The following is a 17344-nucleotide window of genomic DNA, read 5'->3' as shown; positions in this document are numbered from 1 at the left end:
ACGGGCCCGGGCGCGCGCTCACGTTGATCGCCGTTCGAGCTCCTGGGACTCAATCGCTGGAAAAACCGACAATTAGCGTCTTAAGTCGGCGAACAGATGCTCAGCGCTCGGTCGCTTTTTTTGCGTGCGACTGACGTCGGCTTTCGATTGCCTCGGTCCCATCACCAACTCGTGATTTTTTTCGGTTTGGATTATGTAGGGAAGAGATCATTAAATTTCTTTCTTTGTAAGGGATAATGATGTTTTGGTTTCAAAAATTAATTTCAAAATTAAAATTTTATTCGTTTAAAGCATAAAATGATCCTATAGAAAAAAAAAAACTGAAATCCCTTTATTAATTTGGTATAGGATCGGATATATAACTTGTCATGCTATCGCTTCCGATCCGAAGTTATCGTATTAAACAAATCCAGGATGTTTTGTCCCGGACAGGGGTGAATCCAGGATTTTTGTTGGGGGGCATAATTATGGTCGGAGATGACGTCAAAAAGTTACGCTATAACCAAACGTCATAAAACAATGATTCATAAAACATTCCTGTTGTTCTTGATCGAAATCGTGCTGAAATATGCCTCGTTTGTTCGGTCTAATATGGCAAAAATTTTAATTTAAAAAAATACGTGCATAAGTCACATAATCAAAATTTGCAATTTGTTTGAATATACGTGATTCATAGTCTACTCTCATGTAACAAAAATTGCGCTACAATATGTAATGAGTCACGGGGCAACATACCATATTATGGAATAAGCCTTTGGCCTGAATGAAATAAGTCTATTGTCCGAAGGCTCAAAATGTTCCTTGAAACGGACAAAAATGGTAAAAAATTAATTATTTACGACATTTCTTCACAAAATTGTTCAGTTGAAGATTTCCTCAAAATTTATTTAAATTTGGACCTGATAACCTTTTCCGTTAATAAACAAATAAATTTATTTCCCACGTTAGCTTCAGATATAACAATTTAGGATGGGCATTTAAGTTAGGTACCCACTGGTTCACAGCGATGGTTCGCGAACTCGTATCCGTTATAAAGTTTTTCGAGGTCTGTTCAACATAGTTTAAATTAATTTACCTATAGTATATTTCAACCGAATAACACCTTCCTCAATTTGTTTTAAACATTAATCAATCTGTTGACAGATTTTGTACACTAAGTGGTTTGTATGAGTGATGACTCAAATGTTGGCGTAACTATTGCTCAGTGACCTGTGTTTGAAATATTGATGCCATTATTAGGCTAAGGAAGCGAAAGAGGTTGGCCTGGTTAAACAATTTGAAAACCGTTTTCAAATTGTTTAACCAGGCCAACCATATAGTTTATAAAAGCTAACATACAAGCACATTTTTTATTCAAAAAACATTTAGGAAAAGTCGGAAATAAAAATAAAATAAATCTTCTGCTTTAAATTCAAATTAGCCACATCTTTAAACTGTTTCACAATATACAATCACTGTTTAAGATGATATATGTTGTATTGTTACAAGCAATCCGCTGCGAAGAGCTGCAGTGGCTTGCGAAAGAACAGTCAATACGTTGCCAACACCAAACGGTAAGCTTGAATCACTGTGGACAACATGAATTCCTTCCATAAAAATTGCAACATTAGTGATGATTTCCAGAATTTTACGATTTTTTAACCTGAGTTTATATTTGTTATGCGGGACTTAAATGAATCAGAAGTCGTATTTTGATCAACACTCACAACATTATGAAGCATTTTATTTTTCGTTCTATGCCGACGGCTTATGCCAAAAACAGAGCTCAAAGATTTAACGGGCAGTCCCTTCTACGGTTGCGTACCATTTGACCCCGGCAACTAATCATAAATAATGGTTGTGGCTTAGACTCAAAGTGTTAGAGGGTTACGTGACTTCAATCGTTTGATGGCATTTGTTTTGTCCTAAAGAGTTTCCCACCACGGTTTCCCATGGGCGTTGAGGCGTACAGGCATCGATTTTCGTTAATCACAAACACAATAATGCCTACTTATACCGAATGTATTTAGGGATTAACGAGGAACCGCATTTGTTGCGTTTGCGCTGATCGAAAGATTCCACCCGTTATGCTAACGGTAATTTAGATTTAGAGCATTTGTTCATAGCGCTGTGGACATGATTGGGCTCATATTTTTGGTTTGAAAATCGTTTTTTATCGGGAAAATATATGAACAACTACAAATTATAGATTCTAGAGAGGATAATTTTAAAGGCGCTCGGGTAACAAGCCAAAGTTAGGACCTTGTAATAAGTTTTATTTTTTCCACGATAAAAGGTGAAATGTTATGCTTTTATATCAAACTTCCAGAGACAAAAATATCCGATACAAGGGACCCCATTGAACTTGGAAAGTTAAAAGTTTACAACAAAGTTTTCACTATAGGGCTCAATGTTTTTGGTAATTTGTGTAGTTAAAATATCAAATTAAGACAGTTATGTGATCAGATCAGCTGTTTTTTGTGGCAATGCTTTCATCCCCATGTTAAAAAACAATAGGGATTATTCAAAACGTTTAGGCTACATAATTTTACTTTTAAAATGATTGCGCGATTTCATAAATGTACACGTAAGGTATAACTATTAAATTACATTTGGTAAATGGTTTCATTGGACCTTTGTTATTTATTAGAAATAAATTATAAAGTAATTTCGGTAAAAATGGCAATAACGGTTTTCGTTGTCCATATGGTTCGTTAATTGAAATAGCCTATATAGAAATTCAGAAAATAATTATACAGAATGGATGGAAAACGAACACTATACAATTTTTTGTCTATAGTGTATCGTTATTCTCCTATGTATTTTGCTAGAAATAGCTAATTGTATCATATCTAAGCCATATCAGCCCCACTTTCTAAAATTTAATGATGGGGTATCTGACATATATCAGGTGGAGACCTTTCCGAGGGCTTGAATAATTTACGTGGCATACAATTATCGCTTCAAAATCGGAAGAAAGTAAAGATACGAAGTCCACATTAAGTTTAACTGCATGGCGCCATCCATATAATTTCACCTGAAAGGAGAAATACCATCCATATAATTTCACCCCTCGGTTTATTCCAGGCCAACTGCTGAAAAACGTTTTACACCACCAAAATCCCCTCCAATATGTTTTTTAAAGAAAATATTATCATTAACGTCCAGTGTTGCTAAACTTTTTAAATATTAAGCCCTGTGACAAAGCTTCGCATGGCTAGGTTAGCTTAATTTAAAAGGAGGGCCCATTCACGCAGAACCAAGTAACTTTTTGATTGTTGTTTATTCTTGCATAAGAGTTTTGAAAACGCAAAGTATTCTGTTGTTTCTGTTGCCACGATACATTTTCGCTAGTAGGCCTACGGTTCATGCATGGGCCCCAACAAACAAAATCCTTCAATTTACCCTTCGATATCAACGGAAAAAAATAATCAATATAAGTTAAACATATCGTTGCGTCACAAATGTGTCACTTCGGCTTGAATTTATTGCATAATCGCGTTTTTCTTTATAGTCAAATGTTCGCTTCGCCGCGATTGTGAATTTTCTGACGTAACGAGTCGAAAACAGTTTTTTAGTTGCTGCGATAAGTATGAACGGCTCTCGAGCGCTCTTGAAATGTTGAATGGCTGGTGCTCCAAACAGCTGATGTTAAGGGAATACGTGTCAAAGTGACAGAAGTTAGGAATTATAGGTTACTGTTGCATCGCGAGACACACAAAAGGCTTGAAACTTGTATTGGAGAAGGTCGTGCAAACTGCAAGTTTAAACTGGTTTGCTTTGAAAACAGGTAAAAAACTGTTAGTTATGAATACAAGAGGAATAGACAAATATGTACTACTGACTATTACTGATTATTATGCCGTGCGATTCACAAATTACGAGACTGATAGGTATTGCAAGGAGGCGTATAGTCCTATTGCTATATAAAATATTTTTTTTTGTATCTCAGGTGGACTAAAAACAAAACTGAAACTTGTGAAAATGAAGGTTAATTTAATTAACAGTTTGACTACCTTGTCACAGAGATTAAATTGAGATAATAAAAAGTAGCCTAACACGTGTTATGTCCTGATGGAAAGATCAAAATAGGAAAAAGATGGGGAAAGGAAGAAAAAGAAAAGATGCAAAATCGACGACTTCGCAGGTCAATTCAGGACCAAAATCGACCCAGAAAACGACGGGTGCGACAAAGGAGAAAGCAAAAGAACTGAAAGGGTACCGTAAAGCTACAGAAACGTACGCAACGTAAAACAGTCTTTGAATTTCGTCTTACTTTGTTTTCAGTAAGTCTCAGCCTAAATCTGGAGTTTCAACACTTCTCTTAATTTTTGCTGTCCTGGTTGCCCTGTTGGGGGTTTTGGTCTACATCGCTCTGCCTGAGCAGCTGCCTCCCGAGAATCCGTGAGTTCTAAACCTTTTGAAATAAATTTGAATAAATTTTCAACATAAAAATGTTTTACGTCTTTTGCTTCGACAGCCACAACTTTTCGAAGTAAATAATATATTAAAGGCAGAGGTTGGTTCTTAAACTTTTTCACCTTACGGACGCCTTATACTTTATTGAAATGATGGCGGATGCCTTGAATGTTTAAGTGAAAAGTTAAAAAAAAACGGTGAAGTTATTACTCAGGACGTAAAAAAAATGTATTATCAGTAAAATTCAAAAGAATAGTATTCTCCTGACTTATGTAATTTGTAAACCTTGATAATTAGAGAAGTTGTGCGGACCCCTTTGAAATTCTTCACGGACCCCGGTACGCAGACCCTAGTTTGAGAGCCAATGTCACACTGTGTTAGAGCATTTGTTGCTGAAAGTTGTAGGAATACGTTCTGTAGGCCTATAGGAGAACTATAAAGGCGAATACAGAAGAAAGCAATGTTTGTTGATTCGCACCTTTCAGATATTAATACGACATTTAACTATTTTCAATACATGTGTTGACAATCTAAAAATGGGGTCCTATAAAATAAAATAAAACCTGTTGGAAGGACATTGACCGCTTTTAGCATCCATTTATTTACGATTTTATGTTTTGACAGAATCGTGTTCCGCGTCATTTCTCCAGAAAATGAGGAAGTACTGAATTTGGAGGACCGTAACATTAAACAAGCGGGAGCGCAGCTACCAGAAGAAAATATTGAAGTTCAAAACACGGGGGATTACGAGGCCACCATACAATCATTCCAAGATATATCGACCTCAACAGAAACTTTAAAAGATGCGATCAAAGGTGACGTCACAAAGGGTGATTTTGAAAAAGTCGCCACTTCCCCGTATGAAGGCCTCATAGATAAAGATACTAGTAAAACTGACGCCACTGTGAAAGAACCTGCAAAGGATGGAGACGCTAAAGAACAACTATCTAATAAGCAAAGCAAAGAAGGTGAAATATCTGAAACAGACCCCGTATATAATGGAATACACTTGGAGGATCAAACAGACTTGCCAGATCCGATAAACGACGCTTTATTAAAAGAAGCCACCTTTACAGATAGTGTAGAATTTGAGGCAACATTGGGGAAAGAAGGTGAAAATAATTCAGAAATTTCACGGCACACTGATGTACCTAGTGCTGATTTTGATGCACAAGATAATGAAGACGAAACTAGCTTGGACGAACAAGACAGCGGTGATAACGAAGTAGGCCCCAAAGAAAACGTTGAAGATAATATAGTGCCGGAGAAAGTCAGCGATATAACAGACGATCACGCTGATTCAACGCAACCAACGGAGAATACCGATTTAGGCGGAGAAGCGCTGCCAGATCAAGACACAAAAGACAAAGCTGTCGAGATAAATGTAGAAAAGGGAACAGAAGAAATAGCCGAAAGCAACAAGACTGAAAATATTAGTGCTGATGTTGCAGAAGCGGATAACGTCATTAGACAGGGAATAGAACAAACTGGCGCTGATGTTTGGGATATATTGCCTGAAAGCGAGAAATTGATTGACGATAAAGTTCACGAGATCAGCGCTGATCAAATCACACAATCTACAGACGATGCAAAACAAGAGAACGATGGCGAAATGACGGACACGGACACTCACGATATTACATCACGGGAAATTCAACCTTCGGACGAAGATAGTTCCTTGATACCAACTCAACGTAAAGAATCCGAATCTGCGTCGACAAAAGTGGATGATGATTCTGTTGGACAGAAGACCGATGTTGATGACCTGGGTTACGACAAAAACAATGTCGCAATAATTAATGACGTTCAAAAAGATAACATCACCATCAACGCTGAACAACTTAAAAGCGAGGCAACGTATTCAGAAGATAGTCAAATACAACAAGATACGAGTGACTCTAATACTCAAGAGACAGAAGTAAGTGAGGGAATTTCCATTGAAAAACCTCGTGCTGAGGTGGGAAACGCTGACAACATTGCGCCTGAAGAAAGTCATGACGTCGACTCTCTCGCAAACTCTAGTGATGCGTTGAGCGAAGAATCCGAATTTAAAAAACAAGAGCTTTTGAACGATTTTTTTGAAAATAATGCTGACATAGAATCGGACAAAAACTTTGTTCAGACCGAACAAGGTTTAATCCATAAAGAAAGTAGCAAAAGGAAACAAGCCGAGGATAGTGCTGACGTAACGAACAAACTCAAGGATGGGAACGATCTAATGGAACAGCTCCAGAATAATACGAAACAGCCTGAGGAATTGAGGGACGAAACAAAACACACGGAGGATGAAATTAAAGATACGCTTCTGGACAACAAAGGTATGTACCTACTATTTCAATAAAAAAAAACGTGTATTCTATCAAATCGGCGTACTTTTACTATCTTCATACGTTTCGAAAATGCTTTATGCCATCATCAGTGTAAAATAAATACAAAAAAGAAGCAAATTTTGATTTTGTCTTATATTTTAAGATCTATAAGTTACTTCAATTTTTGTTTTGTGTTCTAAGATGCTATTGTATTTGAAAAACGTGTGTATTGCATAGGTTAGAAATACCTCGAGGATAACTAAAATGTTTGCAGATACGAGTGCTTCAAAGTCAGTTTTTTAAATGACTTGAATTTGGGCCCAACGACCTGATGACTATACCCGACTTAAAGTCTTTTACGCATATAAATTTACTTTGACTTAAGTGTTTTTTTTTTCAAATATTTTTTACTAAAACCAACAGTTTCTTCTTGTAAAACTTTCCTGTTACGTTGCAACGCTCAGGTTCGGGTTTTATCGCTTTGACAATGTAAAATTTCATTTTGATGTCAATGACCTGACTTGGGTAATTTTAGCAAAATGCATATCTCGGACTTTACTTTGCAAATGACTTTACTGAGACCTCAGCCATTTCAAAATAAATTGTTTACAACCTTGGCATATTTTGACAAATAGCGATTTTTCTTTTGACAGAAAATCGTGTTGACGATGATGAAGGTGATGCAGACGAAGATGACGTCAGTGATGACGAAGAAGAAGAAGAAGAAGAAGAAGAAGAAGAAGAAGAGGAAGACGATGTGCCGCCGTCTTACCATGTGGATGAAGAAAGGGTGGTCATCGACTTAGAAGAAGATTCTCGGTAACTTTCTTTACCATGAAAATGAAAAGTGGTTTCCATTATAAAGTCTGTTATGCGAATTACCCCCGTGCGTCGAAATTCACCCTCTTCAAGATCACTGCAAAATTATTTAATTTTACATCACAGCCTTTCTGGCGTTAGTAGGCCTACTTTGTTTATCCATTAATAGGGCAAGGACAGGCCGTTTTTTGAAGGTAAACTTAACAGGAAAAATCTGAAAACTTTTTTAGCATTTAATAAACATCTTCTTTTTTAGAGTGTCGTTATTGACCTAATTTATTGGATGGTCTCTTACGAACAAGATAGTCCTACTGGCGACAAAATACTCAGGAAGAACTTTACCATACGAACTAAACTGACACGTTTTTATGAAAATATCCGTTGTCTAAGATAGCCAAACCTTTACTGATACGACATCGGATTTAGCTGTTTTTAAACCGCCCAGGTATACCGAGGTTTCTGCCGGTGTGCGGAAGCGCACCTTGCGTAACGGCGTCGGACCTTTGCCCCAAAAGGGCGACATTGTAACGATCCATTGCGTCGGCTACTTGGACCAGCTCCCGTTGAAGAAGTTCTGGAGCACTAGGGATCTCGCGCAGAGGCCCTTCAAGTTCGCCGTCGGTCTGAAGCAAGTCATCAAAGGTGCCTTTGTAGGACGTATTATATGTATACAGCCGACTACTCATCGTACTGTTAGCTTGTTTAGCTTATTCCATAGCAGAAGGTCGCAGAATAGAGGGGAAGCGAAGGGACCAGAGATGGTTGTTCTGGCCTCGGCGAAAAACTAAGGCGGTCTCTGACGAAGACAGTATAGATACAGAGCATATAAGCATAGCAGGTACAAGAAGAAGTCGATAAATAGAATACAACAGCAATATCGCCTGACAATTACATACACACCTCTGTCTGCCTGCAAAAGCTGACTTCGCCTCTAGGCAGTGTTCCTTCTAAGATGCTCAACCTAATACCAGAATTTTTGCTCAGTAAAATTAGCTTTCGCGCACTTGAAGAATGAATTAGTTTTAGATTAAAGGTTCATGTAAACACTCTATTTAATAAAATTAATAAGCTTTATGTGTTAACTAAATGTCCTTAATTCGTATTTTTCTACAAAATTTTGCACTTATTTATATATTTATTTATTTACAGTTGTAATTTATTAAGAGCTCTATTTACTTGGTCTATTAAACAAAATTACTTCGCTGTACGCAAATTTATAAGAAGCAACGCTGCTTCGATCGAATTTCAGTATAAGAATCGCAGTAGGGTTACCTTGTCCTAGGCTATAGGTCTAAGTAAATTAGTCTCCTAATTGTTGTTTTAATTTTATTTAAATAACCACACCGGGCTATAACTCATCTCAGAGCAAATAATGTATTTAACCTTCAAGTCAAACCCACTTTAGATATCATCGGTTGGTTTTAAAATAAAACATCAAAAGTTATACTTTAAAACAAGATACAAGATTATGCCTGAATTTTATGAACTATGCACTATTTGTATTTTGTAGACACACTTATTCATTTTGTCAATCATCACGTGTTTGTTTTAGGTTGGGACGAAGGAACTGCTTCAATGCGTTTTAACGAGAAAAGCAGGATTAAAATCAAGTCGGAAAAAGCCTACGGCAAGTTTGGCTTCGAAGCTTGGGAATATCCTTTTTTGTTTTCTTAGGCCTAGAATAGGATTTCGGTCCAAATACGATGTTTAAGCAATAGAAATACTGTTGCTTGCTTAGCTAGCCTTCATGATGAAATCGTTGTCAGTTACCAATCTGGTCTCCAAGACTATATATCTACCGATAACATGTTTCACTTTGGGTATGTTTTTTTTGAAATTTTATAAAATTAGTGAGATCTTTCTGACAACCGCAAAGTAAAGTAAGTTACTTCTACATAAACAAAAAGGTGACCTTTTTATCTGAGTTTTTCTTAACATTGTCTCACTATTCCACCGGATGCGGACCTAATGTTTGAAATGGAAGTCATCGAAATCAAAAGAGTCAAAGCTCGTTGAGTTGTAATGTGTTTACTCTTCTAAATGTTGGCTTCGTTATAGTCAACGAAATTAAGCAATAGGGCGATATGATATTACTATCATAGAGTTATTTTTGCGCTGCGTAGTTCTGCTGTACGTTATATTTGCCGCAAAATATCTAGAAATCAAGACAAAATTTGAAATTGTCTGTCGGCTTTCACATTTTTTCACACTTCAGTGGGTTTCTTAGATGTTAATACTCTCGTATGGTATGACAAAGTTCTATATTTCTTAAAAATTTTGGTTTTCAAGAAAACACAGCCGAATTAACAAAAAAATAGGGTTAAATCACTATTTCTTACAGCCTAGTTAGTTGGCGAAAGGTGTAAAGTGCAACTAACTTAAAATCTCAACTGTGACATGACCCATATAATTTCAATATCAATTTTATCTTTGTACACGTCTCTATGCTTAAAAACTAAAAGCCCTCGCGTAGGCTACTGTAATTGGTGTATTATATACAGAATATCATTATTCTAAGTTTTTTTGGTGACTCCTTAATTATCTTAATAGATGAAAAAGCTTTGAATGTAATTCTGCTTGACAGAAAACTCAACATAACTTTGCTGTACTTCATAATGTTTTCGTTATCGTCTTCTCGTCTGAGCTAAAATACAAAACACAGAGAACTACCATAAAATTGCGATAATTTATTTCAAAAAGTTCACAGCATTCCAACAAAACTGCATACTGTTAAGAGCTTTGTTCAATACTGAAGTTAAATACGACGATTTTCTTAAGCATGCTGCAGTTAAAAAAATAACCCTAATAATAACTTACTGGACGCCGCCAAAAAGTATGCAAAAAGTAATATATATATAGAGTTTATTCGTTTGGCAGTAATGTTGTGCTTATCGTCAGAAACAACAAATAGACCGACACCTACAGGTTCGCTTGGTTTACTTTGCTAAAATATTTAACGGGGTACAGTTCATTTCTTGAGCATACTTACGACGAAGCATCTCGATAACAAAAAGGGACGGATTCAGTAAAGACAACTAAATGGAGGTTTAAGAAAAGCGAAGCAAACAATACCAACTATTGCAATTTTTCATACTTTCTACTACTTTAAACAAGAAAAAAAATTCATAAGTAAAAGGAAAATGTCAACGATTTCACCTAAATGGAAAGTAGGTTAAGTTCGCGATTTCCGCAATAGCATTTATAAAAAGGCGGCTTCGAAAAGGAGCCAATTGCAAAAAAACGATTTTTGTGCAATTAGTGCAAAAATAAAAGTGACGATTTAAATGGCAAGTTTAACTTCGTCTAAGACCGGGGTTCTTAACTAAGGGCGGCGTTCAGAATTACTACGAGGCTGCGAAATACTGAATGACAACACCGGACAACCTTTTAAATTTTTTCGCTTGTACTGTTCGTTTGCTGTATATACTAATTAAAAACGGCTACATATTTCAGGTCATTCCACGTTAAAAGTAATAGAAAGGCAAATGGGGATTGGCTAACAGACATATAATACTTCTGAAGGGTGCGCTAGTTTTGATAATATATAGCAAGGAGTGTGCGAAATGAAAAGGCAAGAACAACTGTCCTTAAAGACGCTAGACAAAAAACGGGATACTTGAGTTGTGAGGCAAAAGCAAAAGGGCGAACTGCGTAAAGACAATCTAGCCTAACGCACACGCACACACGAGCAGACTTGGCAACTAAATTTAATTTAGCTTTTTAAATTTATATTAAAATTATATCATTTCGCTTTTTTCAAAACTAGATTAGAATTAGATCAGTTTGAGCTTTAGAATTAGAATTACTGAATTCTTGAAAAAAAAAGTATAAACCAGAATTTGAACTAGGATTACATTTAATTATTCACAATCAATTTAGTTTAAATCGCAATTTATTCTTATCATAAATTGCAAATCTTTCTCTGCCATTTATTAAGGTTTGGGCTTTTAGGTTGAAAAAAATTATCCAAACAAATCTATTCGACCAAGTGTTTTAATTTTTTTTTTTTTTTAACTGAGAGACTATAATTACCGTTGGACAAAGTAGCATTTTTGGTAAAATCCGAATTACATCAAAACTAGAATTAGAGCACACAAGCAATTCACAAAGATTATTTGCATTTTGCTCTAATTCATTGAATTTGAAAACTAGAGTTATCTAACTGTCCAAGTCTGCACACGAGTACACACATTCAGAAGTATCCCAGATCGTCTTCTGCCAGCACGGGCACACACACGCGTCCGGCGAAGAGCATGGCCAGCACGCAGAAGAAGATGGACATGGTGAAGAGTACGTAAGAGCTCCCCACTTGCGCCTGGCTTGGAAGACGAAAGGGCTGGCCACCGACTATGGCGCTGTGGAAGCCGGCCGGGAAGAGAATGCACGAGAAGCACATGAGCGTCACTACGAGGAAAAAAGAGCGGTGTAAGAGGAAAAAGGAAGGGTGGTAAGCAGGGCCGGATTAGGGGACAGTAGACCTAAGGCTTATTACCACAGAAGGGCTTAATTTTGCAAACAAAGCTTTATCTACTCACACGCAAGGCATATATTGACTTCAGTCATTTGGTTTTAACCAAAAGCTGTACTGTACTGCTACTAGATCTGTATCACTAGCAGCCTTACAAAAAATTAAGGGCCGAATATTCCAGGGCCAAAGGCAATAGCCTTATTAGTAGAGGTCGACCAATATCCATTTTTTTTACCGATACCAATACCGATTTTTTTTTATATGCCTTAGAAATTTTCAAAACTTCAATTAACTAAAAAAAATTCCTAACAATATTTTAGTTTATATACCTTTATTAATTATTAAACTATTATTTTGCATATTAACTTGACCTGATGCCAAATTTTTTTAATAAAAATATTGATAAGTTGTTTGTCTTACAGGAAAAACGATATCATATTTTGGTACTAAAATATCAGCAAAAGTATCGGCCTACATTTACCGATTACGATATATCGGTAAAAGGCAAATATCAGCCGATATTATTGGTAAACCGATATATCGGTCTAACTCTACTTATTAGCCTAAAGGTTAATTCGGCCCTGGTCGTAAAAAGGAGCGAATGCAGACTTGATATTTCTATAAACACAGCAGGATTGGGAGAAAATAAGAGTTAACTACCATTGCAAAAATAAGTCTACTCCAATCAGCAGAATTTTCAAAGAACAGGAAAAATATACTACAACTGCAAATTAACTCATCCTTGGGCACCTAGCCAGTGTGTGAAAGCTATTTGTCTTTTAGTAATTTTAACTGTTTTTCAGTGCACTGTGGTTTATCAAATTGGTTTAGAATGCATGGACTGTCAAATATGCTGTTAATAACAAAACAATACTTAAATAAAACAAAATAAATCGAAAAACGTAATGAAGGTACAGGTAAAACAAAATAACTTCGCAAACCACAAATTCACAGAGCTAACCTTCTTTGTATTAGTAGTGCCTCATTTATTACCCTGACAGTCTTATCTGTTGAGGAGCCAAATCCTCATTGGCATCATAAGAATGCACCATCCGGAACAGGAGAGGATTATGGCGAATACCCAGAGCAACTTGTACGAGTCGCCCAAGTTCCAGAGGTCTGGAAGTTTAAACGACTCGCCTCCGATTGCAATCTGTCGGAATCCGATTGGAAAGAGCATGCCCACGTGACATAGGCATCCGACTGTTATATTAAGAAAATATTGTTGTTAGTTAAACGAAATGTGTCTGAAAGTTAAATATGCTTGTCGTGGTAAAAAATTAAATGAATACAAAAATAATCAGGAAAACAAAATGATGTTTATAAAGAGAAACAAGTTTCGCAAAAATACCTAACTGATGTAGATGAATTCTTATTATGGAATTTGTAGGTTAGCAACAAGAATTTTATAAATGCATCCGAAAATCATCCTTCGCCAAACAACTAACTTTAAACCATGAAAAAAAGTAGGAACAGTTTGAAAAAAAAAATTTCAAAAATAAAATAATATAGCATAATTATGTGTCAAAGTTACCACATACAGTAAATAAACCTCCATAAAAACCTGAAAAATACTCACTTGCAATAAATGCAGCCCATCTGGCGTGAATCAGCATCGAGCGATACCAATGTGAGGCAACAATCAGACAGCAGGTCACGGCCAGGCACACTATTCCTGCCACTAGGAACAGCAGAGTGCCGACCCATTCAGCTGGCAGGGTCGGGGTGAAGCAGGTTCGCTTGCGTCCATATATGGTCTGACACTGTTTGGTCAAACCAAGGGTTATTGCACCTGCATTGACACAAATAAATTACTTGTGTAAATATGTTGAAAATATTAGGGATTTTTGGTTCTAAAACAGGGATTCCTAATCTGGGGGCCATGAGGTAAGTTCCACAGGATATTGTATAATTCAGTTTCTTAATTAAAATGACGGAAATAAAAAACTAATTAGGGGGGCATTAATTTCCTAAAATTTTCAAAGGGGACCTTATTGTAAAAAAGGTTGGAAACCCATGTTTTAAAATGACACAAAAAATTTTGCCACACCTGCATTTGCCCCTGTATTGATCCAATCAGGGTGCGCCAAACTTGCGACGGCAAAAACCTCCGAGGTAATAAAGAGAACTCCTGATATGATTGTCAGCTTGTCCATATCAACCGACTTGAGATCAACAGATGATCATTATGATTAAATTTGATTCATTGACCTAGATCTGTTGTGATACAGTGCATTGCAATTAAAACACAACAACAGTTGACACAGAACAACATAAAAAAGCAGGCGCATAAATTTGTATAATATTGCAACTAAAAAAAAAAACTTAAAAATAAAAAGATCTAAACGACCAAAATAAATTATGCTGCGTCCTAAATTTACACAAACAATTATTTGACTGATTTGCATAGGTTTTAAAGGTAAAATAAAGGCGCAATAATTTCCATTGGTAAGCATGATAATAAGTATGACATTATGATGACATCATTCAAAAACAGCTCCAGAAGAAACCAACTGATCAATGTCAGCGTCAGAATAACTTCCAACCTCTTTTAGTACCTCCCGTGTATGTTCACCCAATAGTGGTGGGGGTGAAACACTTCCATAGGTACAAGGGTCGCTGTACTTAACTGGGGGTCCTGGCATTTTGACAGCAGTCCCTAAAGAAGGGTGGTTTATTTTCATATCCATTTTATTGTGAATTACTTGGGAGTTTGAAAACACTTCCTTCATGTCATTGATGGGGCCGTAGGGAAGACCTGAGCCTTCAAGCAGTTGCAGCCAATCACTGCATGATTTTTCAAGAAATCTTGCCGACAATTTATCGATTAATTCGACCCGGTTGGCAAATCGATCTTGGTTGTCCTTAAATTTGTCATCGTTCGACATACCAGGCAAATCCATCAGCTTACAAAGAATAACAAAGTGTCGGTTGTTGCCTGCCCCCACTGTGAGAAACCTGTCATCCTTGCAGCGAAACGCTTGATAGGGAAAAATTGTCCCATGCGCAGTGCCGTGTCTTTTCGGTTCTACCTGTGAATTCAAATAACTCGCCGCTACGTGGCTTAAAACCGCCACCTGTGTGGACAACAAGTCGCAGTCTATTTTCTGTCCTTCTCCAGTCTTTTCTTTGTGACGCAAAGCCGTGAGAATAGCGCCTTGTGCGAATAGGCCGGTTGCGATGTCGGTCACTGCAACACCAACCTTGCACGGATCCCCTTCTGCTGGTCCTGTTATGTTTACAAGTCCTCCCATAGAGGCTGCAACAACATCATAACCAGCTCGGCTTGCCAGAGGACCATCTGGCCCAAACCCAGTAATGGAGCAATAAATCAGGCCCTTGTTGATCTGCTTTAAATCTGAATAACCCAGCCCAAACGAATCCAATTTTCCAGGAATAAAATTTTCCACTAGTATGTCACTTTTTGCTACAAGCTTTTTTAACACATCTACTCCCTTGGCATTCTTCATATTTAGGGCAACACTTCGCTTGTTTCTGTTGATAGACATAAAATAAACACTTTCTTTCTCTATGAATGGAGGTCCCCATGCTCTGGTATCATCGCCACCATTTGGGTTTTCAATCTTTACGACATCTGCCCCTAAATCGCCAAAGATCATTGTGGCAAAGGGTCCAGCGAGGACTCTAGTCATGTCCAACACCCTAACTCCACTTAAAATACCCTTTGTCATTGACATACTGCAAATCTTAATTTAAAACAAGAGAGACATTAATTACTTGCAAAGAAAAACAACACAAAATGTGTTTGAAATGCAAAATATAAATTTCAATAAAATACCCTGATTAATTGGTTAGCAGTTTTTGCAAAATTCAATTGATAAAAAGCAAAAGTACACCACAATAAATAGGAACAGTATATTGCAAGCAAGAATTGTCCTCAGAGTTGATCATATAGTCAACTATACCTATGGTGTAACGATTACCATACTGCTAATAATAATAATAAAACATGTTCTGATATAATTTTTGCCTTTTATCAATATCTTTATGAACACTCATAGGACTCAAGAATATTTTCAGAAAACTGGTTTAGAATTTGCGACTGTGACACATGTTGGGCAAAAGCGTCTGAACAAATAAATTGCAGTTTTTGATTAAGAAGAGGTAGTGCTTTAGCTAATGGAAGTGAAAAACTTTCAAAATCATTAAGATTTTGGCCACTCGAGGACATCATAATTTCACATAACTGCTGTCCGAAAATTTCAATTCCACTTTGCACGCATTGTTCAAATATTAACTCGCAATCGGGGGAATCTAGGATGTCAAGAGTGGTGGCCACATTGACTTCCAATTCTTCAAGGGTGGTATCAGAAAAGTGGGAGAGTCTATCCACTTCATTAAACCTCGGAAAAGCAAATTTGCTCAGTTTAAATTCACCTTCCACCGAAAGTAAGTTTGCAGTAATACTTTTAAGGGTAGTTTGAAGGCTTGCCGAAGTTACAAGACACTGCAAGGGCATATCTCCTGTTACTGCCCGTGATGCCTTTTGCACATGTTCAGCCAGAATCCAAATGCCCTTCTCGGTAATATGATCATGTGCGATTGCGAGAAACTTCTTTTTAGACTCACTATCCTCCAAACTGTTTTCTTGCAAGCTCATGACACCTGCGATTTGGGTCAGTTGTATGCGCAGCACAATCACAACAGTTATTATGGCGTAAATTCCAGTTGTAATCCTTGAAAACACGGCGACCTTAAGGTGATTCCATAGTTCGAGTTTGTTTCCCTTTGCGTTTTTGATTTGTTCAGTTAACGCCTCTGTGTCGACCGATTTCATAATAGACGTCATTAGACTTTCGAGCATGGATTCGGTAAGGGAAAGTGAGTGAACATGGATTTGAGAAAGCGTTGCCTTTTCTTGTCTTTCTTTGAGCGACTTTTTCCTTTCATCGTCAACAAACTGCGTTATTTTGTATTCGGCAAGTTTCAGAGCTCCCACGACACCACCAACGAACACGCCTGTGAAAATTAACTTGTTTCTGTGACGCCTTAAAAATTTACAAAAGGTTTTGGGAAATTGCCACGACATTTGCTTATATATCTAACTTTCTGTGACGGCAATTCACACAAAAAACAGCTTACTCACTGAGTTTTACATAAAGTTGGAGAGAAAACAATAGAATGAGTTTAAGTATTTTATGATGACTCAGACGAATAACTATAACGCATACATCAGTTATTGTTTATACATTGATTTGTGGTCAGTGTTCAAAGACCACTACTATGTGGTATTCTGTAGTTAGTCGCGTCCCAAACCCAATCGTCCTTAAATATTATTTTTATGTACAGCCCCATAAATTCCAATAAATTATACACTTTGCTGTATAAA

The 17344-nt window shown here is 36.9% G+C and overlaps 3 protein-coding genes across 3 annotated transcripts; all 3 read right to left on the bottom strand.

Annotated features, from left to right (window-relative positions):
* Positions 1-11795: 11795 nt before the first annotated feature.
* On the bottom strand, positions 11796-14207 carry LOC146161591 (uncharacterized protein C16orf52 homolog B-like). The gene is made up of 4 exons (XM_083384383.1): positions 14045-14207; positions 13574-13786; positions 12956-13197; positions 11796-11930 (listed from the first exon to the last, which is right to left on the bottom strand). The coding sequence occupies exons 1-3, from the start codon at positions 14148-14150 to the stop codon at positions 12998-13000; spliced, it is 519 nt and encodes a 172-aa protein (XP_083240509.1). The 5' UTR covers positions 14151-14207; the 3' UTR covers positions 11796-11930; positions 12956-12997.
* Positions 14208-14372: 165 nt separating this feature from the next.
* Positions 14373-15707, bottom strand: LOC146161590 (succinyl-CoA:glutarate CoA-transferase-like). The gene has a single exon (XM_083384330.1). It carries the CDS (start codon positions 15690-15692, stop codon positions 14478-14480), a length of 1215 nt encoding a protein of 404 aa, XP_083240456.1. The 5' UTR covers positions 15693-15707; the 3' UTR covers positions 14373-14477.
* Positions 15708-15995: 288 nt separating this feature from the next.
* On the bottom strand, positions 15996-17087 carry LOC146161589 (peroxisomal biogenesis factor 3-like). The gene has a single exon (XM_083384331.1). It carries the CDS (start codon positions 17042-17044, stop codon positions 16001-16003), a length of 1044 nt encoding a protein of 347 aa, XP_083240457.1. The 5' UTR covers positions 17045-17087; the 3' UTR covers positions 15996-16000.
* Positions 17088-17344: the final 257 nt, after the last annotated feature.

The sequence above is a fragment of the Ascidiella aspersa genome, chromosome 3 (genome assembly GCF_963924565.1).
Source record: "Ascidiella aspersa chromosome 3, kaAscAspe10.2, whole genome shotgun sequence".
In the NCBI taxonomy this organism is placed as follows: Eukaryota; Metazoa; Chordata; class Ascidiacea; order Phlebobranchia; family Ascidiidae; genus Ascidiella; species Ascidiella aspersa.
The sequence above is the reverse complement of the archived record's forward strand: the minus strand, read 5'-3'. Positions and strand labels throughout refer to the sequence as shown.